The 26,073-nt window shown below is 25.9% G+C and overlaps 1 protein-coding gene across 1 annotated transcript; it reads left to right on the plus strand.

Annotated features, from left to right (window-relative positions):
* The first annotated feature begins 337 nt into the window (after window positions 1–337).
* Window positions 338–20,076, plus strand: LOC129612462 (probable cationic amino acid transporter). The gene is made up of 11 exons (XM_055526107.1): window positions 338–503; window positions 1,318–1,471; window positions 1,723–1,854; window positions 5,039–5,137; window positions 7,030–7,238; window positions 12,701–12,872; window positions 17,933–18,116; window positions 18,210–18,790; window positions 18,858–19,023; window positions 19,086–19,314; window positions 19,400–20,076. The coding sequence occupies exons 1-11, from the start codon at window positions 378–380 to the stop codon at window positions 19,916–19,918; spliced, it is 2,571 nt and encodes an 856-aa protein (XP_055382082.1). The 5' UTR covers window positions 338–377; the 3' UTR covers window positions 19,919–20,076.
* Window positions 20,077–26,073: the final 5,997 nt, after the last annotated feature.

Genomic DNA, 26,073 nt, shown 5'->3' on the forward strand with positions numbered 1-26,073 from the left:
ATTAAAGTTTCCTTTTAGAATTGTATGGTAGCTACCCGAATCTGTCAAGTCATTCTAATAAAACTTCAGTAATATACGTGATCTACAGTTGGACACATGACTGCCAAGTTTCATGAATATGATTTTATTATTTTTCCAAATATTTAAAATTGCCTTTGGAGTATGGCATAACGTCCATACCATTGCAACCATTCCATTGAATTTTCAGTATCTTTTACAACACTTTCTGGAAACTATATAATTTTGTGGATTATTTTGATATATTTTGTGGATTATAGTTTAATTATATGTAGTTAATTTTTTATTTTTTTTGATAGTCTTAGTTTATTCACGTTAACAATTTAGTTTTCTTATTTTCATATTTTCAGGTTATTAAAATGAAATTCTCATTTCCAACGCCTGGCGGTGGTACTGGAGTAGCACTATTTTCGAAATTAATTAGAACGAAAGATTTAAGAACATTACAAGGTGAAAATCCAAGGAGTAAAAAGCCAAAATTAACCGTAAGTAGTCTTTTTAACTGAAAATAATAGGGCTAATTATGATTAACTTCTTTTGAGTTCTTCTATAGCAGAAAAAAATCTATTGGTTTGCATTATAAAAGCCTGCATTTAGACTTTAATATAAATTAAAAATCTATTCAAAATAAACTAAAAAGCGATTATTAAGTTTAGCAAGTTTCCCCGTAAGAACAGATGGATGGCGAGTTATGTTTTTATTATTAGTGTGACAGGCACACTCTGCTCAGCTCAGCTCAGAGAAATTTTTAAATTTTTTTGCCTTTAACTCGTTCCTTGGATAACGTCATCCATCTGTTTTGCAGTTGTATCAAGAAATTTTCATTAAGTTAATATTATTAGAGTAATAGGCACTTTACTTATTAATTAAACAACTACACTTGTGCTAGTAATTCAGTTTCCCTGTAAGTTTTAACAGAAAATTACTTAATTTTCAATTTGTATAGTGTACATGCCAATGACTTTTTATGTTGGAGTTTGGAATAAGTGCAAATCAGTGATTATTTAAATTTTTTTTAGTAGATAATAAATAACATTTATATTTATAGGCAAGTGGTAATTTCATTTATAATATATTTGTCATTTATAATAAAATAAATATGAAAATATCATAAAATTATTTGCTACCACCACACACAGTTTGAAATACAGATTACGGAATATTTTCAAATAAAAAAATTTTTCCATTTTATAATACGAGTATTTTATTAAATTTTTTCCAATTTAAATTTCTCTTTTACATATTATAACTTTATTTTATATGCATTTTTTTTATCTTATACTTCTTTTGTTATTCTAGAAATGTCTTACCACATTAGATTTAACATCATTGGGTATTGGTTCATGTTGTGGTACTGGAATGTATTTAGTAGCTGGTATGGTCGCAAGAAATATTGCTGGACCAGGTGTAGTTCTTAGTTTTTTTATTGCTGCAATAGCGAGTATATTTTCAGGTAAAAAATTTCTATTATATTCAAATTGTATCTCTTTCTTTGTAACAATATATACTTATATTTTTTACAGATATATACATATATATCTGTAGAAAAAATAAGGATAAGAGATTTTGTAAAATTCCATTTTGCATACGGTTTTATATTAAATTTAGTTTTATTTACTTTTTTTTGTGATTTTATTGAGATGAAAACTTTTTTTCTTAACTATAATAAAATAAATACCTAATCTTTTTTTTGTGTTTATATAGGCGCGTGTTATGCTGAATTTGGTGTTCGAGTACCCCATACATCAGGATCAGCTTATATGTATTCGTATGTAACAGTCGGTGAATTTGTTGCTTTTGTTATAGGATGGAACATGATATTAGAATATTTAATAGGTAAATAATATTTAACAAGCAATGTTCTTTGTTTTTATTTGATATACGCACGTACAGATATATACAAAACAGTTACATTTTCTGGATTTTAAATACAAATAAAAACAAAGTATTGTTTATGCTTATTACGCTTGTGAGTAACATATACTACACAGCTTTAACATTTTTAAAAATACGTACGTATATGCGCTGCAAATACACAATGTACACGTTATTTAATTAATACTTTTGATGTTGTAATTCCTATAAACAAACCTGTTGAGGAACTAAGTATCGTATATTTTTAAGATTTTTGTAATTAAAATATTGAATAGAATTAAGAGCTCCTAAAAAGTCAACAATATGAAGGTAGTATTTATGTATGTATGTATGTATATTGATTTTTTAACATAAATTTACTTTGCCCCAAATTCAAATGATAAGAGTTACCGTAGTTTGCTAAATCTTAGATTATGAAGACGTTACAAGATTTTTAAAAAAATTCAATGAACTTTATTTAAAATTAACAACTTTAAAATAAAAAATTATAACATTTTGTCTACTATTCATACTTTATTGCACTTTATTTATACTTTATTTGCCCTACTGACAAAGTTAAACGAGAATTCGTTATGTGAATGTGTCAACTATTTTAACTATTTTAGTAATACTTTAATGTGTTTAATATTTTTTTTATAATAAAATACATAATTGGCCGTTATTAAAACTTTTTTTTCTGTAGCTTAATGCTCTAAACAATTTTTAACGTTAACAAAATATTTTCAAGAAGAGCCTTTAATCATTGTGCTAAATTATCGTCAAAAAATAATATCAGTGTTAAGGAAAAGTTAGATTTATAAAACCGAAAATGCACTAAAGGTAGGCTATAATTTTCCATATTCGCAAATTAATGCAAAAATATATTGAAAACCATTGGCATGAAAATAAGTAAAGTCATGTGAAACTCAATACGATCACAATTCTCCTGTTATTGTACTATGCAAACTGCTTGGCAAATATTTATATAGCTAACGATAATGTAATAACGAAAACTATACATAAATAATGTAGTTTTGTGTTTGGAATTCAAAATTTTTGGATATTGTGTATGTGATCTAAATTTAAATTTATATTATTTTTTTTACAATTTATAAATATTATACTTATTCTTATATTATACAAACGTTCAAACATATTTGCGCATTATTATTGCAACAAAAAAAACAATAGTGTACAATTAAGGTAAATATTTATAAAATATATAATGAATTTGGAGAATTTTGAATAAAGGATAACATCAGATTATAAATGGAACTACTATAATCAAGGGATTTTTATTGATTTTGTAATATTCTATAAGCGTAATTATTAATGTTATATTGATTTTAACAATACAACTATCAAAATAAATTTTTGAACATATTTAAAATTATATTATTATTCTGACCCTACAATCATAATGATATCGTATGCTCCTTAGAATAGTTATTAATTCACTAGTTAAGAAAGTTCCTAACAAAAATTTAGGAAAACTTAGATGACATAAGCCTTAAGGTATTTAATGCTAAGTGATCTAAGAATGGAGCATGTAACAAGACCTAATCAAACACATTTAAATTTAAAGATATAACTAATTTCAGACTCATCTTTTATAAACCATATAATATTAAGATGACAATCATATGTCCGAATCATATATCTGAATCTTCTTAACCATACAAAACTCACATTATTTTATCATGCACTTATATCGTGTAACTGTATCACAATTTACTAATTTTCATGTTGCACACTCACGTCCACACGAAAGTGCTCAATCATGCTATTTTCAAACTTTCAATTTGTACACTTCGATAATGCAGTTGTTCAGTACGCATACAAAATGTAGTACTTTCTTACTATACATTAATTTACTTATGCAAGAATTCCGTATATTATACTTTTTCACAAATATGTGTGGATGTAATACCAAAAAGTGAAATCATCATAAATCATTTGCAGTTTGAATAACAATGAACATTTTGTAAACAAATGTAATTTTATATGTACATAAATATATAAAATTTCAAAATATGAGAAGTAACCCGTACATTTGTTTACATGGTTTATTTTAAGGATATCTGAAGAGAATTTTTATTGAACTATACTTTTATTATTTTCTCTTTATTGTAAAATCTATGGATCTTGGTATATACATGCATATAAACAAGACACTATATTTCTTATATGTGACTCAAAAAAAATATTCTTTTTATTGATATTTTTTATGGAATTATTCAAAATAGTCATAATATAAAAATTTATTTCTTATATATAGGTACATATACAAGATACTAGTACCAGTGCAATTTATTGTGATATTTTCAACTTATTACAAAATTTAATTTCAATATCACAGCTTTTACAGTTTCTGAAATATAGCCAAATAACTTTTGAAGTTGTATGGCATTTTCGTCGTTTATTGTAATATTATACGTTAATGTGTAAAAAGTAAAAAAAGGATTCTTCAACGAATTTCTTTCGATCTCTCATATCATAAGACCTTAAAAACTTGTTAAGAGATTTACTGAAGTTCAGAAGATTTCTCAATTTGATTTGCAAACAACTAATTAATTTTGATCAATCTACTGATGAAGAAGAATTCTATATTGTGTACATACATATCCATTTATTCTAATTGTAATTATATAATATGAAAATGATATAATATATAATTTAATCTCCTTAGATTAAAAATTTCTGTAAGAAATTGAAAATTGTGTATAATATAATTTTTGTAGTAAAATATAACCAATATATAATTAAATAATATAATTTAATGTTTCTGTAAACCTATAAATAAAGCAAATTATTTAAATAGTGAATTTATAACATCTTGACCAAGACTAAAGACCAATATAAATCTAAAATTACTTATGATGATTTTATACAAGAGTAAAAGTTTACAATAGTACTATAATAAATTTCAAAAATTTAATTATTTAATTAGTGGAAAAAAATAATAAAATTTTTATATTTTTCTATTTTTCCAATTAATACAAAGAGTAAAGGTCCTTTTTAATTTTCTGTTTTCCTAATAATTAATTTTCTTATACACACACAACAAAATAACATACATACAAAACTTTATCTAAAATTTATTATTGAATTATTTTTCCACAAAAAAAATATTATTGCTATTCTTTTATTATCTCTCATTTTTAAGGAACAAGTGCCTGTGCTTGTGCACTTAGTGCGAGCTTTGATTCATTATCGGGCGGTATTATTGGTAGAAGTATAAAAGACTCTGTTGGAACAATATTTGGTAAGATTTACATTTTCTACTAAAATTATTTACATATAATACATATGTATATTTGTACAAAGAATTTAATTAATCCCAAACAAAATAAAAAATCAATAAAATAACATAGAATCAATATAGAAATTACAATATAAAAAGGAAAAGAAAAGTCTCAAAATGAAAAAAAAACAAAAAGGAGGCAGGCAACAACTAAATTAATTTCCTGTATTAGTTGCTACCCTCAATTTAATAATGACAATAATGGCGACGAGGATAATGATAACATAATTAAATAATTAATTATTGAATTTTGGTTATTTTTTTTCTTTATACATAAATAAATAAATAATTTTTTTGTTTAAATAAAAAACCTGTAGATATAGACTTTCCTATTTATTATATTATTTTTATTTATTATATGTATGTACGCTTTTTGACTCTAATGCGAATCATCAGCATAAGACCAAAATAGTATAATTGCATAAAAAGTTTTTTTTTCAAGTTATATTATAAATCTTTTATTGTAAAACCTATATAACCTGACTTCAATTGTGCTGATTACAGAGTCTAGAGCTTAGAATTTTGTATACAGTAAAATCTGCAAAATCTGCAGTTCAGCGTATTTTGTTATACGTGAAAAATGCGCTAAAATTGGGTATTTTGAGCACACAAAAATTTATAGAATATGTTTAATTTTTGCTTTCTCACAACTTTCACTTTTTTAATTAATTAGAAAATGTCATCAGTTAGTTCCAGTCATAACCAGAACTCAAATGTCGAATTTAAAGAAATTCCATCAATTAGTTCCACAAATATGATAAAAAATATAAATTCGGCCCTTAGTTCGGTTCCCAAGCCCTGATCGTTTCAAAAAATGTATATGTTCATAACCTGATCGTTTCAAAAAATTTATATGTTCACAATTTTAACACTCCTAATTAATATATTAAATTTCAAGGAAATTTGTTGATTGGTTCTCTTTATATATGGGCAAAAATCTAAAATTGGCCCGCAATTTGATCAATTCTTGACATTATCAAAATAAACTTACATATAAAATTTCACCAAAATCGATTCAGCCGAATTTGAGATACAACACACAGACCGACAGACCGACAGGTTGCTAAAAATAATTTATTTACACTTCCCTACCATGGAGAAGTACGCTCCCACCGAAAACTCGATATGCAAAAATTGTTACTATCACATAACCTACCTATTGTATACACAATACGATCGGTAAAAAAACAATAGGGATTACAGCTACTGTTGAATAAGCTAATTCCGCTTATATAACTTTAAAAGATAAAATTTATTATATAATTTCAATATTTTTATTGAACATATTATTAATTTCTATACATTTAGATTAATATTTAATATTATAAATACTTAAAATGTTCACAAATTACAGTTCCTCAAAAACTTTATATAATGTCAAAAGGGAAATCTGAAAAAAATTTCTTCTTTTTAATTTCATTATTGATTAAAGAAATACATAATTTGATTTTTATGTAACCACTTTGTTATGCAATATAAAACCAATATACAATGTAAGTATATGATAAAATTCTTATTATAAGAATCTTATTCATAAATCCTTAAATAGATATCAGTTTATAATATTTCCCTTTATTACCAGTCCTTTTTTCCACAGTTCTTTTTTTTTTAAACATAATCCCACACATTTTGATTTAAAAAATGAAAATTAACCTTAAAAATTTATATTAACCTATAAAAATCAATCTTGTCATCTTTTTGTTTTATTTTTCATAAAAATGCCTAACGAACTTACAAAACAATAAAAAATATTTCTTTTAGATAAAATACATATGTATGTATGAATGTATAATAAATGTAAAGTAAAATTATTGGTTTGTTGCTTACATAATACTTTTTTCAAATGATTGCAGGAAGGCCGCCCGATTTTATAGCATGTGGTATAACGTTATTAATGACACTTGTTTTAGCTGGTGGTGCTAGTAAATCAGTTATATTTAACAACGCATTAAATGCAATTAATTTGGCAACATGGGTATTTATAATGACAGCTGGTTTATTTTACGTTGATACATCTACATGGACAGAACATGATGGCTTTTTACCATATGGATGGAGTGGGGTAAATGTTAAAAAAAAAGAAATTCTTTTAGTTTTATTATAAAATATTAATTTTAAAACAAATTTTTTGAAGCAAAAAATGTTTTTAGAGAGAAGAGAAATTCTCTTAGAAGAGTTTCATTTTGTGCCATCTATACGAAAACTTCGCCAATAATTTCTGGTAACAACCAAAACTCAAATATTAAATTTCAAGATATTCTATGAATCCCTTCCGTAGATATAGTAGAAAATGTAAAATCGGTCCCTGGTTTGGTTTCCAATCCCTGATCCTTCCTAAAATTTTATAGATTCATTGTTTTAACATCTCCATTTTAAAATTAAATTTCAATGAAATCGGTTATATACGCAAAAATGTATATCTGGGCCGTAGTAAACGCCAAGTTGTTGACACCTGATTTCTTCCAAAAGTTAGCAAGTTTCACGTATGGTTGAATGAACTTTTTATGTATGAAATTTCAAGTAAATCTGTTAAATATTTTCTCCAGAATGATCAAAAATGTAAAACAGGTCCGTTAAAAGGTCCAGTTCCCGATGCCGAATATATCCCAAAAGTTCATCAATCCGTGACTTGACAACTTACATATAAAATTTCATCAAAATGGATTAAGCCGAACTTGAGATACATACGTGCACACGCAAACGCAGACTGACATCTTCCTAAAAATAGTTTATTTACACTTCCCTACTATAGAGAAGTGCGTTCCCATCGAAAACTCGATATGCAAAATTTGTTGCCATCACATCACCTCCCATATTGTATGCAATGCGGTCGGTAAAAAGTTAGTCAAAATTTAATTTTTTTTAAAACAGAAAAATGAATAAACGAATTCCCGAACTGTTTCAGCTCTGCGTATCTTATAGTTATAATAAAGTTTCTGATTATTTAATAATTTTGTCCGGACATCCAAACGTTGATTGGATATCCACCTTTAAAGTTTCACCCTTTCAGCTCTTCACAAATCCATTTTCGAAGGAGTAGTAAAACAGTATTTTTATGGTAAAACGAGTGATTTTTATTTTAATAAATTGGTGCTTTTAAAAACAGCTAGCTATGACTAAATTATTAAAATTATTTCCATTTATACATGAAACTATTTCAAGGATTGCATACATTCGGGGTGAGGCAAACAAAAATTGAGTTAATATAATGCTTGAAGAAATAAAAGAGGCGTTACTATAATGCTTGAGTTCAAGGGTTATTTGCGGGAGTTTAGAAAAATAATTATATTTTTTAATGGCATGGCAAATAATTACATTTTTGAATGTCATTTATAGAAATTTCGAAAAGCTGGCAGTTTCAGTAGCATATATAGTATTCAAATTCTACAAATTTCGAGAAGCGAAAACTCTAGGCGGGCCGAGATGGAAAAAAGCTTTTAACAAAATAAATTGTATATTATTATCTTTCTATTATTTACATCTTTTAGGTAAAATTTCAGACTCCTACAGCCAGCGGTCTGACAAGAAAAACGATATCAAAAATTTGGAAAAAAGCGAGTGCTAGATTACGGTAAATTTTAACGACCATTTTTTTTTAAAAGCTCAATTATGGTACATCGTTATAGAAGAAACCAACCACTACTTTCCTGCATTTGCAAAATTTCAAAAATGGTTATAGTTTATTTCTACAGTTACGACATTTTAGGGTTTTTAAGGGGCCATGCATTTTAGAGGGGAGGAGAAAAGTAAAAATTTTTTTTTAAATTTTCTTTATTCAAGGGTGTAGAAGCTTTGTAAACGGATCCACGGACGGACGGACGAACGGACAGAGTGAAACTAATAAGCATTTTTTTCGAAATCTTTTTGGAAAAGTGCTAAAAATTACCATTTAAATTCTGTTATACCATAGTAAAACCATTTATTTTTCATATGAACCATTTATTTTCCATACTTCTCCCTTCATAGCAAGTCTAGTCAGAAGTTTAATTGGTTCTCATGGGCAAAACTTCATGGAAACTCTAGTGAGGAGTTTCTACCTTAGAAATGGTATTTTCCCATAAAATAAATGCAACTAATGACATTGACAAAGATAAAAATCAATTTGTCTATGTAATTGCAGATATATTTGATATTTTCGATAAAATTACTGTAGGATTTAAGAATTAGGATTTTAGAATTTAGGATTAAGAATTTAGGATTTATTTTGATCTGAATAAAAAAGTATAGTTGAAGAATATAATAAACTTACAAGGTGTGGATTGTGTATAGATTAAATAGATTAAACCTGTAGTGAGTAGCACGTATTTTAATTATATGGTAGAAATACATGTGAATGTGTGACTTACATTCTCAGTTTCATATACTGCATATACTTTTACTTGCGACTTTATCGTTAAAATGATTGATGAACCATTTTACACTCAATTGACTTTTTCATACATTAAAAATTTTTATTACGTCATTCCATCACATCGGATTTATTTTTTTAACTTTGTACTCTTTGCAGTATTTTGCAGATAAATACGCACTCCTCGTAAATTTTTTTATAATATTTTCTTTGATTTTGGTGTACATTCCTACTTATGTACATATGTATGTAGTATGTAATTTCACGAAAGTTGAAAATGCTTTTTTGCTAGTAAAATTTTTACATTTTTCAGGTCATCAACATAATTAAATTTTTTTGGTTTTTTTTTTTTTGGTTTTCTTTCAATATTTTCTTAGTTCTTAGTAAAACTATTTATATTACTTGAGAGTTGCCATTGAAATTTATGAAAATCTGAGATATCCAATCACTAGTATAATTCTGTACTTTTCCTATAATTCTATCTTTCTGCCTCTTTTTTTCCTTGAAAAAGTTAATGTAATTTCATCAACTTTATAGTGTAAAAGTTGTAAAATACATATGTATATGTGCATATTTATGAAATATGTAGGCTATGTATACATACATATTCCTATGTATTTTGAAATATTTTTTAAGAATGAGCTAAAAGGACATCAATCTTTTACACAAACAATTATACATTACAAAAAAATTAATTCAGCTAATATTTTAGACCCGATGAAACAATAAATTAGACTATAGATAACTTAAAACTAAATTAATTGCATATATAAATTATTATAAACAGATCTTTGTACTTAAGTGATCGCAATGACCAGTCAGGTTGTCCAACAGTTGTCATATAAAACACAAAACTCGATTGCAAAATCTGTTATAATTCTAATTGAAGTTTTGCTTCTTACCACAGAAGTAATATCGGTAAATAACTTTTATTTTTATACGCAGGACAATATTTTCTGTAATGATTGTTACTGTTATTCTTCGCAACTTATGAAATCTTTTAGATAATGTCAATTTCAATCTTAAATAATTTCGAGTATTTACATATAATACAGGCGCATGCATGTATGTACCTACACTAATACAAAGATACCCTTTCTCTATGAGATTTTTTTGCAAATACTCAAATTTTTACAAAAATATCTATTTGGGTCAGCTCATTCAAATTAAATGAAAATTTCTGATAAAAAAGTAATTAATAATATAAACAGACCAATTCTACATCATTAGAATTTTCAGTTACTCTTTATCAAATAAGTTGTATAGTTTTATAATTTCATCGCAATTCCATCATTATTTTACATCAATTTTCTAGATGCATCGTAAGTTTACATAAAGATTTTTCCATATAACGTACATGTTAAATGAAAAAGAACTCCGTACTTATGTACGAGTATAATAGATTTTTAGAATATCAAACATAGCTTGATTTGAAACAAACATAAATTTTACTACCAAACCGAATTTTCCTACAAGTCTCTTGTCTATATAGAAAAAATAAACTGTTTATTCTAAGTAGAACCGTTGCAGCTAAAAGATTTTTGTTTTTTATTTTATAGAGTTTAAAGCTGCATATTAAGCTTTCAGATACAGTTCAAAGCCGAAATCATACTTTTTTTAAAATATGAAATTTAAGTTGTTACCCTCAAGGTAGAATACAAACAATAACAATTAAGTGTTAAATGATTGAAATTTTATTTTTAAATTTTATTTAAAAAATAATTGTAAAATCAATCCTCTAAACTCATACAATTATTTCATACAATTAAATAAATTGAGAATTATGAATTAAACAAATCAAAAAGAATTTTTGTAAATAATTTTGATATCGACATTACTTTCAACTTTAATTTTTTCAAAATTCCAACAATGACCGGAAGTCATAATGTTGCAAAGAAAAATATAAGATATGAGCCTATTTAGATGCATACATATGTATAAAATCCTAACATAAAAAAAATCTTTCTTTAATGGATATGTAAATTTGCTTTAGGGTGATATTCAACATTGATTTCTTTAATTTCTAACCTACGTATTTCAATATTCAAATCTCTTTTGAAACGCCCTCATTTATTATGAAACGTAATTCATTCTTCTGCATATAGAAATGAACGAACAAAAACATGCATATAGTGTTTTTGATTCTAGAATTAAAAATGTCTAACATATTTTTTCAAAATGTCTGAATTAAATTCTTTTTTTTTGTCATATATTTAAATGCTTGGTTATATTATAGAATGGAATATTACATATTTGTTAATCCTTAAAGGAAACTTGAAAATATTTTTTTCCTTTTTTTCACAATTTTGTATAATATTAAGATTTTTATACCCGTACGAACGTATGTTCGAAGGGTATACTAAATTTGCCTTACCGTTTGTAACGATAAGAAATAACGGTGTTAGATATAGACTCAAGTGTATGTTTTTGATCAGCGTCGAATTCTGAGTTGATTTAGGTATGTATGTCCGTCCGTCCGTCCCAGCGGTAACTCAAAAACTAATTAAGCTAAGCTCACCAAATTTTCACAAATGATTTATTATAGTAAGTGCCAGAACCCTATTTAAATTGGACATGATCGTGGTACTGGTTCGGGTAGCTGCCATACAACTTCAAAATTTATTTGGTTATATCTCACAAAATATAAAAGCTTTGCTTTTGAAATTTAACACAAGTGAATATATTACTAGGGCCGATGTGCTTGATAAAAGTCGTTGAAATTGCTTGGCTCCTTCTGGTACCTGTCATACAACTTCAAAAGTTATTTGGCTATATCTCAGAAACTATAAAAGCTATGGTATTGAAATTTCACACAAGCGAATATAATATTAGGGCCGATGTGTTTGATAAAATTTGTTAAAATTTCTTGGCTCTTTCTGGTAGCTGCCATACAACTTACAAAACACACAGTATTTTGAAAAACACATAGCACTGAAATTTTGCATAAATTAATATGGTAATACGGCAACTTAAAGTCATAGTCTGTCCCATAGTCAGTTATGGCTCTCTTTTTTCAGCTATGGCTCTCAAGGTCAACTCTTTTTTTTTTCTCGTTTTTCTTTATTTTCGTAAAATCAAAATTAAAATCGTTTATTCTTACAATTGCTCTTTTAATTTTACAATTTTAGTTTTCGAATAAATTTTTAATTATTTAAAATATTTTTTTTTTCTATTAGGTTTTCACTGGGGCAGCAACATGTTTTTATGCCTTCATTGGTTTTGATATAATAGCAACAACTGGAGAAGAAGCGCATAGCCCACAAAAAAGTATACCAAAAGCAATTGTTGGATCACTTATTATAGTTTTAATTGCATATGTCTCAAGCAGTTTCATTCTAACCCTAATTGGTGAGTAAAATATTTAACATTATGCCGAATATGCCTATCAGATGAAGAAGTTCACAGAGTAAAAATCATTTCCAAAGTAGTATTAAAATCACAAGATACAAATCATAAAGCAAAATTACAAAATTTTTTTTCCTAAAAGTCTCTTTATGTCAAACAGTTTTGTTTGTGACTAATGAAGTTTTTAATGTTATATAGAAAAAATAAAATGTAGATACAAAGTAGAACCTTGCCGTTCAAAATTTTTTTAAATTTTTCTGCTGACTTGTTCTTTGCGTTACTTTATCCATTTGTTCTGTAAATGTATGAAGAAATTTTCATTGGCGAAGATTAAGCGCTTATTGTTCAAGTCAATGATTCAGCGCTGAAAAAATGACAGATAAGTTTGTGCTGAAGATTTTCAATATGAAGGAAAATGAAAAATTTCAGATTTTTAAGTTTTCAAATGTAAAATAATACAATATGTTTAAAGAAAAAACGGATATATTGCATTAAAAATTAAATTCAAATTGTGTTTTTTTTTCGATTTTGACAAAATCGTAAAACTTTTATTAGATGATTTCAAAGACCCTTTATATAAATTGAATTTTTTTTTTAAGAAAATAACTTTAATGTGTATTAAACTTTTTTTAAAGACAAGCAAAAATAAAAAAAAAATCCGACATTGTCAGCACATAACCGACCGCAATGTGTATTGTCTAGTTAAGTCAAAGTATTACAGAAGTTAATAAAAATCACCTTTTAAACACTTCTTTCCAATTTTTAGGGCGTTAACATACCTAGAAAAATGTATATTTCGCTCTTAATAGAGTTTCGTCTTGTGCAATCCGAACTTGCCAGTTAGTTTCAGTAACAATCACTGCTTAGATATTAAATTTTAAGAAATTCCATTGATGCGTTCCGTAGATTTAAATGTAAGTTCTGCCCGCAGTTTTGTGTTTAAGCCCGATCATTCCAAAATATTTATAAGTTCATTGTTTTAACATTCCAAATTTAAGTATTAAATTTTAAAGGAATTGATGATTTCTCTTAATATCGGCAAAAATATAAAAATGGACCCCAAAAAAATCCAGATCCCGTGGTCTGACATATGCCAAAAGTTGATCATTTCGTGAAATACCGCTCCGCACAGACCGACAGACAGACGGACAGACAGACCAACAGACTGACATCTCTCTAAAAATGATTTATTTGCGATTCCCTACAATGGAAAGATGGGTTTCTACAGAAAACTCGACATCGCAATGCAGTCGGTAAAACGTTTGGTGACTCCACTTTATAAATGCATTTAAAAAAACAATTAAAATTGAATTAATCCGACAATTTCTGTTATACAAACAAGTCGAATTGTACTGATTTACTTAATTATTTTCCAACCTAAATGACAACATACGATGTATATACACTTTTGACATAATATTAAACTGATATGTATATAATCAAATGACAGTTATCGAAATACGCAAGGGAGTGTAAGTCCAACTTTTAACATTTAAAAAAAGACAAGCGTACAAAAATTTTTTGTTTTTGTTATTTTGGAAATTGTCATTATGTAGATTGGAGATTTTCTCTTCGGTTCTGTCGCAGTAAAATATTGTTAATACAGCCACTAAATTAAGGTTGATGAATTCACTCTTTTTAACTCAATTTTTCTAGTGCGATGTTGTAGTATGACTGCTTGTGAATAAAGGAGTTTTCAATGTCTGCACTATATAGATTTGCCACAAACAGAAGAAAATTTGATACAATTTCTGACAAAAAGGCTTTTCTTCTTGATGGTAGTTTTGACAACTTTTTGAATTTTCGCTTCATTAAATTCTTCAATAACATCATTAATGTCGGTTGAGAAAAAGGAGGCCAGATTATGAATTATTTTTAAAATATGAATCTTTTTTACTGGTAAGGGGTTTAGATGATAGCTGCCACAACCGCCCCATAACATGCAGTACAAAAAATGATTCTAAAACCGTTACTAAACATTATAAGTTAATTATATGTAGATTATGTCTGGTTTTTACTATAATTGTATATTTATAACTCCTGGTTAAATAAATAGCCCGTGCTTTTAGAGGATTAATTTTAATTTTTCACCTGTGATAATATGTGGTTATAATGTCAAATATGGTTATAACGTCAATGGAAACGGATTTTTTAAGTGATTCTAGGAAATTTTCAAACGAAACCAAAGTAGCTTTAGCATTAAGCGAAATTCTAGCAACATCTTTCCTATGTTTCAGACAATTTTTTTATTATTTTCATCATTTTATAAACATTAAGAATATTGTATTTTCTTTTAAAATTAAGTTGTTCCTTAGGACAAATATTTTATTAGTCAAAAAATTCCATAATTTACATTTAAAAGCTTTTTTCGAAAACCTTACACATAGCCCAGTAAGCTTTTCGGTCTATATGTTTCAGTTAGATTTATTCCTCGTAGGTTTGGCAATAGGAACAACAGTTGCGATTTTTCATTGATTTTGATATTAACTGATTTTTAAGCATGCATTTACAATTTTCTAGTATGACATTTTTGATTTCCTGCGCTGAAATAAAATCGAAATTAATATCTATACTTCCATTAATGCTCCCATTATTAATACCATCGGTTGAATTGTCTACCATGACCATAGTTGTTGAATCAACAATATCCTGTTTATTCAATATCTGAGTTTTTCACAGTTATCGTTCATCCTCACAAGGATTATTGATAAAAAGAAGAAAATAAACTAAAAGAATAAAATCGTTATTCACGTAAAAATTTTTCTTTTTTTGCTTTTTATTTTGAGGGATTTGATCTTAAATATTAAATTTTTCTTTTGTTTTCTTTGCAAAACCACATTAAAGAAATTCGTTTTATTTTCTTTTTTCTCGTTTTTTTTTAAATATTGTTAAAGTTTTCGAATAAGGTCTGTTGCGTTGTTTGGTTCTTCATTTAAAACAGTCGCTGTAAAAGTTTTTCTTTTGAAATAGTTTCTTTCCCTTTATTTTTATACACATAGTACGATATAAGTTTATCCAAAGTTGCCAAGTTTATTGATAGTTAATAATTATTATTCAAAACTCGTAAATTAATCATTTAGGACGTGATACGATTCTTTAATCGATTATTTTTTTTTAAAACGAGAAAAAAAATAGAGTTGACCTTGTCAACTCTGTGATACCCGTACGAATTTGTTATCCTATGTGCAAATAAAGATGCCATAACTGACCATGGGAGAGACCATGACTTTAAGTTGCCGTATTACCATATTAATTTATGCAAAATTTCAGTACTGTGTGTTTTTCAAAATACTGTGTGTGCCAAACTACTATTTAAGTTGTATGGCAGCTACCAGAAAGAGCTAAGAAATTTTAACAAATTTTATCAAACACATTGGCCCTACTAATATATTCGTTTGTAGGAAATTTCAATACCACACCTTTTATAGTTTCTGAGATGTAGCCAAATAAATTTTGAAGTTGTATGGCAGGTACCAGAAGGAGCCAAGCAATTTTAATGACTTTTATCAAGCACATTGGCCCTACTAGTATATTCGTTTGTGTGAAATTTCAATACCATAGCTTATATAGTTTCTGAGATGTAGCCAAATAACTTTTGAAGTTGTATGGCAGGTACCAGAAGGAGCCAAGTAATTTCAACAACTTTTATCATACACATTGGCCCTACTAATATATTCATTTGTGTGAAATTTCAATACCATAACTTTTATAGTTTCTGAGATATAGCCAAATAAATTTTGAAGTTGTATGGCAGCTACCCGAACCGGTACCCCGATCATGTCCAATTTAAATAGGGTTCTGGCACTTACTACAATAAATAATTTGTGAAAATTTGGTGAACTTAGCTCAATTAGTTTTTGAGTTATTGTTGGGACGGACGGACGGACGGACAGACGGACGGACGGACGGACGGACGGACGGACAGACAAAGCTAAATCAACTCAGAATTTGACGCTGATCAAAAACATACACTTGAGTCTATGTCTAAGACCGTTATTTCTTAGCGTTACAAACGGTAAGGCAAATTTAGTATACCCTTCGAACATACGTTCGTACGAGTATAAAAAGGTATAACGATATTAGGTGAAATTTCTCGACTTTGTGTTTTGTTGCGGTAATTATGTAGTACTCGGCTTTTGGCTTTTGTAGGAAAAAATTTTATTTTTTCAAATAATTTTTTGCAGAGCGAATTTTTTAAATAATTTTAAAGTGAATTTCAAAATTAAATGTCAAAGTGATTTGGTCATATCAAATTTTCCTGTACACTGGTAATTTGGGGATCTTAATTTTAATTTTTTATTAATTTTGAATATGTTTTAATATTTTATATAAAAGTATTAAATCATTTAGTTGTTCGCGAAATTATCAGACACCTTCAAAGCTTATGATATTTCATACAATGTACAGATTCATGGTATAAAAACAGCTTTACTAGATTACTAAAGTAATTTTTATACCATGATACAGACTCTTAGAGATTTTGGGCTGGCTTAAAAATCTCAATACATATTTTCGAAATCTTTCGGTCGCCTCATTCAAATTTGCAGTGCTTTTATTCAATATTTCTCAACTCGAAATTCAATAAACACCCCAAAATTTAAAAAGAAATATTAGAGATAGGTTTTGTGTATATATTTTTGTTTTACAATCGGGAAAAAATTTCATTCTTCTTTCTTTTGCTAAAATTTTAAGTTTTAATTTGCTGGGTATTTTCTTAAAACAATCTATTAAAACCATAACCAAAGGAGTGTGAAAACATGGAAATTTTCAGAAATTAAATTACTTTGTTTAAGAATTTTCGTAAAAGTATTATATGAAGCAGACGAAATACTTGTAGTAGAATTAAGTTATTATATAATTCAAGATATATATGGCACTTAAAACATTATGTACAGAACACTTGGAAAGAGCTTTTTAAACCTTATGAAAATCAAAAATGTACAGTGGCTATAGTTAGGCTGGATTCTAAATTTTAATATACTATATCAGAATTATTTTTATTGCAATTTTATTAAAAATCTTACTAAAGTTCAAAGATTTCAAACTATTTTTATTTTTTTAAGTTCCTTATGATCATATTGACACGGGCTCAGCTTTACTTTCAATGTGGTCATATGTTGGTGCATCAAAATGTAGAGCCGTTGTTGCAATAGGTGCAACAGCAGGTTTAAGTGTAGCAATGTTTGGATCAATGTTTCCGATGCCAAGAGTTATCTATGCAATGGCGCAAGATGGTTTGATATTCAAGTAAGTTTGTAATAATATTTTCGTCACAAAAACTATTTAATAGAGTTGCGAAAGCTAAACAAAAAAAATTTCATATTATTATTTTTTTATTAGACAATTAGCTCAGTTATGGGAACGCACTAAAGTTCCAGGTATTGCAACAATCGGCAGCGGTATAGCAGCAGCATTAGTTGCATTAACTGTGAAACTAGAAATTTTAGTAGAAATGATGTCAATTGGTACACTATTGGCATATACATTAGTATCTACATGTGTTCTCATATTACGATATCAGCCTCACAGTACATCTTTAGTAGATTTATTACCAGCTCAATTAAGAACACCAATACCACCAAGTACACCAGAACCAGCAAACGTTACATCAGAAGTTGCCGCAAAGAAAAATTTTACACATAAACGAGTTAATACACGTGGTTCCCCGGATTCGGATGATTCATTTATTGATGATAGTCCGGAGGGTTATTTGGGTAGAGATGATCAATTTTTAGTTTCTGATCGTTCAGAAAATAAATTTTACGGTAGCGTACATGGTGCACCAACTGGACCAACGGGTAATGCAACAGCTTTCGATACTATCGGTGTGAGTTTAATTGGTCGTAAACTACAAGAATTTGCCTATTTATGTCCTGGTCTATTTCCATGGGTTAATCCTGGTCCGGCAACTAATGAAAGTGGTAAATTTAAAAACTGCTATAAATATAGTTATATAAATTTCAATACACTCTTTTGTAATGTTAATAGGGATGTACGTTACTAAGTTAGTTGGCTGTATGTATGTGTTAGTGTTTTCATTGGATTTATTTGCGGCAATCGGATGGACGGGTAAGCTTGCTGGACTAATATTTACAATTTTAGTGATAGGAATTATTGTGATACTACTGATAATATCTCGTCAACCACAAAATAGGTACATTAATAATATTTGTTAGCATTTAATTACTTATGGAACATTTGAATTAAATTTAATAGATATGCCCTGGCATTTTTAACACCAGGACTTCCATTTATACCAGCTATAGCTATAACAGTCAATATTTATCTAATATTCAAGTTAAGTATTTTAACATTAGTACGTTTTACAATATGGATGACATTAGGATTGATAATGTACTTTTATTATGGTATAACACATAGTTTGTTAGAAAATCCAAGCGAAGAAATTGAATTAACTGTTGATCAAAGTTATGTAACAGAACCGGTAAATGTCAATTGATTTTTTTTTACAATCTTGTAATAATTAATTTTGCGTATTTTACATAAATATTCTTTTATTAATATTTTAGGTAAGTAACCATGAACCAAAAGCTGTATGGGATCAACATCATGGTTATGAAAATCAAATGGCGGAAGATAGTTGGTCAACATCAAACCACTATAATACGTGGGATACCATCGATATTAATCGAAGTTGGAATGATACAAATATGACAAATACAACAGGGATAAACACGACAAATAATAAATCATTAACAAAAACTAGTCATAATAATTCATCAATTGACAAATCGCAGCAACCACCACCGAAACCGCCACCACCACGCCGTCAACCATCACAACCGCAAGCTGTACCTACAAAGCCACAAATATCAAATAATATTAAAAAATCCCCTAAAAGAAATGCAACAAATCCATTTAATACATCTTCATCATCTTCAGTAGGTACGCCAGTTGTAAATAAAAGTAGTCGTAAACAATCGGGATCAGTGAGTACAACGACTGGTAGTAATGATGGTGATACTAAAACCAAAGATGGATTTAGTATGTTCATCGATGAATCACAATTTCCAAAATGGGAAGATTAAATAATATTTAACTACATAATATATTAATCATACATAATATAATATATACATATAATAATATTTAAATCTAAGTATACATATGAAGCATAATACATATTATTACATATATTATTAAAAAAATTAAACAAGTTGAATAGTTTTACATAAAAAAATCCTTTAGAAATGCAAGAACAAAATCGTACATTATATAAAATTAAAATTAATTTTGATTCTTTTTTGTTTTGTAATTGTTAACAAAAATATTAGTATATACATTCCTACTTATAACTACACATAAGTATGTAATTTTTATTTTCTAAAAACCGATATTTAAATTTTTATTCTGAATAATTGATAGTTTATTAATAATAAAAGATTATTGTAAAAATTTTTAAAATTTATTACCTTAAAACTGTTATGCATTGCATTATATTCATTATAGTATAATAATATTAAATTAAATAGAATTACTAAGTAAAAATTGTGGCGAAAAGTAAAGTCATTTTCATAAAATTATAATTTTTTAAAATAAAAAACGGTTAAAAAGTAAAAGTAAATTTTAAACAAAGTTATATCGTATTTTGAAAATAATCGTAACGGTTGAAAAAAACTATTTAAATAAAAGAAAAAAATTAAGTTTACCAAAATGAATACATACATACTTACATAGAAATACAAGAATTCGTATTATAGAAAATGAAAAACAAAATAATCCCGCTACATAAAAATTTGAAGATTCCACTAAAATATTATAATTCGGAAATGCGTTAATATCGCCATCCATCACATTATAAAATATTCCAAACAGCAAAATTTGTATTAACACTTTTCAAAGCACATAAGAATGTTTAAAGGTTTTGTTTTGAATTGTTGGGGGAGTATCTAAATGCAGATCTACCACCACTGTAATGCAATGTTGATTGATTTCTTTATTTCTAGGGTTTTCTGTTAGAATAGAATAAAACACAATTGAAATTTTTTTTCTGTTATATTTGTTTTATTAAAAGATTAACTAGTGAAAGTTTACTGAAGATGGCTTAAAAAGTTAGCCTTTTAAAATGTTCCTGCTAAATGTAACATAGTATTAAAATTTTAACATATTTTGCTATCTTAAATAAGATAATATAACTTTTTCCAATTGCAATTAGTATCAATCAGAACTTAATAAGTTCTACTATCTAGTTTTCAATGTTTTTAAATGTGTGTTTACTTATACGAAAATAACCAACATGAAAATTTAAATATGAGATGTAAAAATGAATGTGTGATGAAGCTCAATTTCATTTTCAACTTGAGACGAAACCGTAAAAAACTAGAATATATTTTCATTTCGAAAGTGTATAACATTAGATATGTACATATGTCAATAATACCTTATTAGAAAATTTTAAGATCTCGAGAAGTGAAAAACGGTTGATATCTAATTTTGTTAGAAAAATTTTTGAAACAATTCGTTAGTTATAATGTTCTGCAAGGAAATTTCTTAAAACTGCTAAATAAATTAACTTTTTTTTTCTTGCGTTAGAAAGCGCTTAAAATTTTAAGTAATACTGCATTCATAATTTTTTTTTATCAAAAATCTAGATATAATGTTCTGATAGAAAACCCAAGATTTTTTCTATATACCGCGACGCATGCAATAACACCACAATAGTTTTTTCTATTTGTAATTAATATAAAATACTTACCGATAGAAACGGTTTCCATATCTACTTCTTTATTTTGTAGAACATTATGCACCGAAATTTTGTAAAGGTATTCTGCAAGAATTTATTGTTATACATGTGCATAGCGCATTTATTAAATATTATACATTTAGTTATTGTGATTTTTTTTAAATATTTTTACCATCACTTAAAATATTAAAATTTGTTATAAAAATTTTAAGCTCGATAAATAAAATACATACTTAATTTATAGAATTTAAACCTGGAGGCTAGTTTTACAAAAAACTTATCTATTTTTATTAAGGTCAACATTATGCTGTTTTAACATTAACATAACTTACAAAAAAAATGAATAATAATTTTTAGTGACACTTTCAAGAGATAAAGGTTATTCATTTTTAATAATTTAGATAAGTAATTTAAAATTTATTTGTTTTTCGTGAAGGAACCTATTGAAAATTTTTCTAAGTATTATAATATGTGGAGGGTACTGGGTGCACCAGGTAAATAAAGTTAATAAGACTTCGCTTATTAAATTTAGATCGTTTTGATTTCAGATTCAAAAACATTAATTTTAATTAAGAATATGTTTTGATTATAAAGATTTGGTAAAGAAAATTTTTTTTTATTAATTTAAATTATTTTAAATGCGGAAAATAAATATAATATATTATTTCATTATAACAGGGTAAATTTAATATAAAAAGATACTGTTCTTTATGTTAGCAATGAAAATTTGTAAAATTAATACTAAGTAATATGAAGATTAACGTGAAGATATGTACGTACAATATACCACTACTATGTACGTACATACTTACGAGTATTATCATAATCATACGACTGAAGCACAACTTTTATATAACAAATTTTAATGATAACGGTTTATGTTTAAAATGTGATGGCTTGTGATCATCCAGTACTGCACTATTTCGCATTTTGAATTTTTTGAGGATTAAAAGCAATATTAAGAAATTTTTTAATTTTTATATACTTACATAATGTAAATGTTGCAAATGGATCTTTTTTTGCTAATGTTAAATTTGTTATAAACTAACTGTCTAAAATATCTTCATATTTTATATAGTGGTAGATTTTTTTATGTAGCTACATAATCACTTTTTTCCTCTTTTTGTATATACATATGCATATAACATAATCACATACTCATAATAGTTAAATTATTTAAATTAAATAAAATATTTAACATTCCTATATATAATTAACAAATATATAATACATTATCACAATACAGAATAAAATATAAAAACAGTTAATGAAAATCCTTTCAAGAACAGAAACTAAGTTATTATTTTGTTATTGCACATATATTCTTTAAATATGTTAAATAGTACTTAGAGTTACATTGATCTTTATTTAAAATTAAAGTAAAATTTTCAGCACAGTTAATAAAATAAGTTTTAAAAAAATTTTGTTATTTTTCTATATTTGTAGAATTCAAACATTTTCTTGAAATATTTTGTTATTATTATACGAGAAAAAATAACTTATGCATTTAAGTTACAAAATATTTTAACTATATTTACACAATATAATTAACTATAGATACAATATTTTATCAAAAATGGAATTGTACAAAAGAGCCATATCAATTAAGTATAAGACAATGTTTCAATAGTCAGCCATTTTATTATTTAGAGATATATTCAATATTTTTATACAACTTTGTTTATTTTTTGCTAATAATTCATGACATTATTATAATGAAATATACACAACATCATATAATGAAGGTTTAATAATTCCTATTTAACAAAATAATTTTTTTAATTATTTTCGATATGTCCAATTTTTATTGAAAAAGTCTTATATAATTATATCAATTTGTATAAACAATTTATTACAATTTATATCTTATATTAACTTTAAAAAAAAAAATAGTTTTTATATTATAAGAAAAAAATAATGTTTCGAAATAAAAATCAAATTTTTAAGGGGAATAAATTCATATATATATACGTACATCGCTATTATTTTCGCTATCAATTTTTTGTAGGTCATTTTTAGTATCAGCAAAAATTGACAGGTTTTACGGTCGGCAGTAATGCTTGAAAATATTAAAAATAAATTGCTTTTTACTTCACTCATGTACTAACAAAAAATAGCGATATTTCACATTATGGGTTGATCTAATATGAAAGACAACTAGCTATGAGTTTTTCTTTTCACACCAATAAAAAAAAAAAAAAAAAAAATAGCTATGAGTATTTTCACTCAACAACCGGAATAAGCTCTTTCAACACATCGTAAAATTATTTTATTTTTTTTTTTTATAAAATCTGATACCATCAAAGTATAGTGAACATTTAAAAATATTTTCATTCCCATATCCTTTAAAAATTTCAAAATCTTAAAAACTTCGATGACACAAAAAAAACTTTCATTGAAATTTTTGAATATTTTTGTAATACAATTAAGTATTAAGTATAAATAAGTTTACATCAGCAATTAATATTAATTAATCCGAGGTTTTTTTTATATATTTGTACTTTTACCAGAACATAGCTGTTGAGCTTTCCCAAAAATATAATTTATTATTTTTCCAAATTTTCATAATTTTCAGAAATATCTATAATCAAACAATGAAAGGAAATTTACTTAGCATGTTTAACTTATTCAATTTTAAATTACATATTTGTAATGTATGTATATATACATATATATATATATATATAAGAAAAAAAACAATAAAACTCTGTAAATTTCTACATAGTATTTAGATAGATATTTATAAACTTATTCATTTAATTTTTTTTTCATTTATATATTATATAATTATACATGAAAAATTAATTGAATCAGTATATTAGTTATACATAAAATATGTATATATATGTATATATAATTATATAATCTGTTAATGTAAATTTAAAAAATTTTAATATACCATCACGTATTTCTCTTAAATTAATTAGAAAATTAAAAAAGAAATAAATAAAATGTATTACTTTAACTGTATTTTACAATAAAACTATTTTAAATTAAACACAAAAAACAAAATTTATTATACATACATAAATACATACATACATAAATACGTTTATATACATGTAGAAATAAAAATTATATTATTTGTAATTTAAATTCTACTATACCCTAAATGTAAAATTAAATTTAGTAACTAAAATGATATTGATGAAAAATATATATTAAAAAAAAAAAAACAATGTCAAATAACAATCTATGTCTATAATGTCCATTTTTGTCTGTATTTAACAAAATAAATTTTATTAAAAAAAAAACTAAAAAACAATATCAACTTTGAACAAAAAAAATGAAACACTATAACTTTTTTCTATTGAATAAATTTGTATTTTATTATAAAAATATCGTTATTAATTATGATATTTTTTAAGATAGTTAATTATAAATCATTTTGACTGTATACTTATATTGGATCTATCAATTTCTTTATATCATTTTTATTAATCGTAAAATAAACATACTTGTATCTGCCGAAATTCTATTTCTAAAATAAGATTATAATTAGCATTAATAATATTCATTTTTATTAAAATATCATTCTAGTATCACTGTGGAGCGCATACGAATTGAAAAAATATATATAAATACATAAAATTTGAATAACAAATTACTTTTAGATTATATCCATAATCTGCACCATAAAATTGAAAAAGAAAAATAATATTTAAAATTTATATCAGGTGTAAATCGCAGTCAAATCTTACATACATATAAGTATAATCATCATTATCCTATGCATATCTCATATCTCATTTATACATACACATGAGTTTCTCATATCAAATTCATTGCTAATTATTATTGCTTACAATTATATTATATATGTTATATTGAAAATTACCTCAATTTTACATACAATATTCACAATACAAGAAATATTACCAATGTGTACGGAGTTCTCGGAAATTCCGATATATGTGAAAAGATCATACTATTAATTTAAGTTCAGTAAGTCATAAAAATTTAAAATTAATTGTGATACGTATCTATGCTTTTTCTCTATATATCAGATTTTAAAATAATTTTAAATATTTTATATTTAAAAGATAATATTCTGTTCAGAAAGTAGAAACATACATAATATTGCTATTTATGTGAAAATCCAATTCATCACATCACGGTTAAGTAGCAACTAGCTATTACATTTAGAGGATCAGATTCCAATGGTACACATTATTTGAATTGGTGCAGATTATATAATTTTTTTTATAAATAAATTCTTATTTCTCTTGCAAAATATCATTTACACTTAAAAATATTTTAGGAAATAATTTAAAATAAATCATATCTTTTAAGACTCTCTTTACAATGTGACAGAAACGAAATTTTTATTTATAAATGATTTTTCTTTAAATTCATGTATACTTACTTACATACTGTATTTATCTATAAAATTAACATGTAATCCTCTGAAAATAAAGTTTTTATAAATTGTCACGTTAATAATAAAATATTGTAAAAATATAAATAAATTATAAGTAAATTAAATGTATATTTTAAACT

Source organism: Condylostylus longicornis, unplaced genomic scaffold, assembly GCF_029603195.1.
Source record: "Condylostylus longicornis isolate FDR11 unplaced genomic scaffold, ASM2960319v2 ptg000001l, whole genome shotgun sequence".
Taxonomy (NCBI): domain Eukaryota; kingdom Metazoa; phylum Arthropoda; class Insecta; order Diptera; family Dolichopodidae; genus Condylostylus; species Condylostylus longicornis.

What these genes read in the sequence shown, in the direction of transcription:
- LOC129612462 (XM_055526107.1), top strand. Translation starts at nt 378, where the DNA reads ATGAAATTCTCATTTCCAACGCCTGGCGGTGGTACTGGAGTAGCACTA. An exon ending in GATATTAGAATATTTAATAG is followed by an intron (nt 1,855 to 5,038) that starts GTAAATAATATT and finishes CTCATTTTTAAG; the next exon opens with GAACAAGTGCCTGTGCTTGT. An exon ending in CAAGATGGTTTGATATTCAA is followed by an intron (nt 18,117 to 18,209) that starts GTAAGTTTGTAA and finishes TTTTTTTATTAG; the next exon opens with ACAATTAGCTCAGTTATGGG.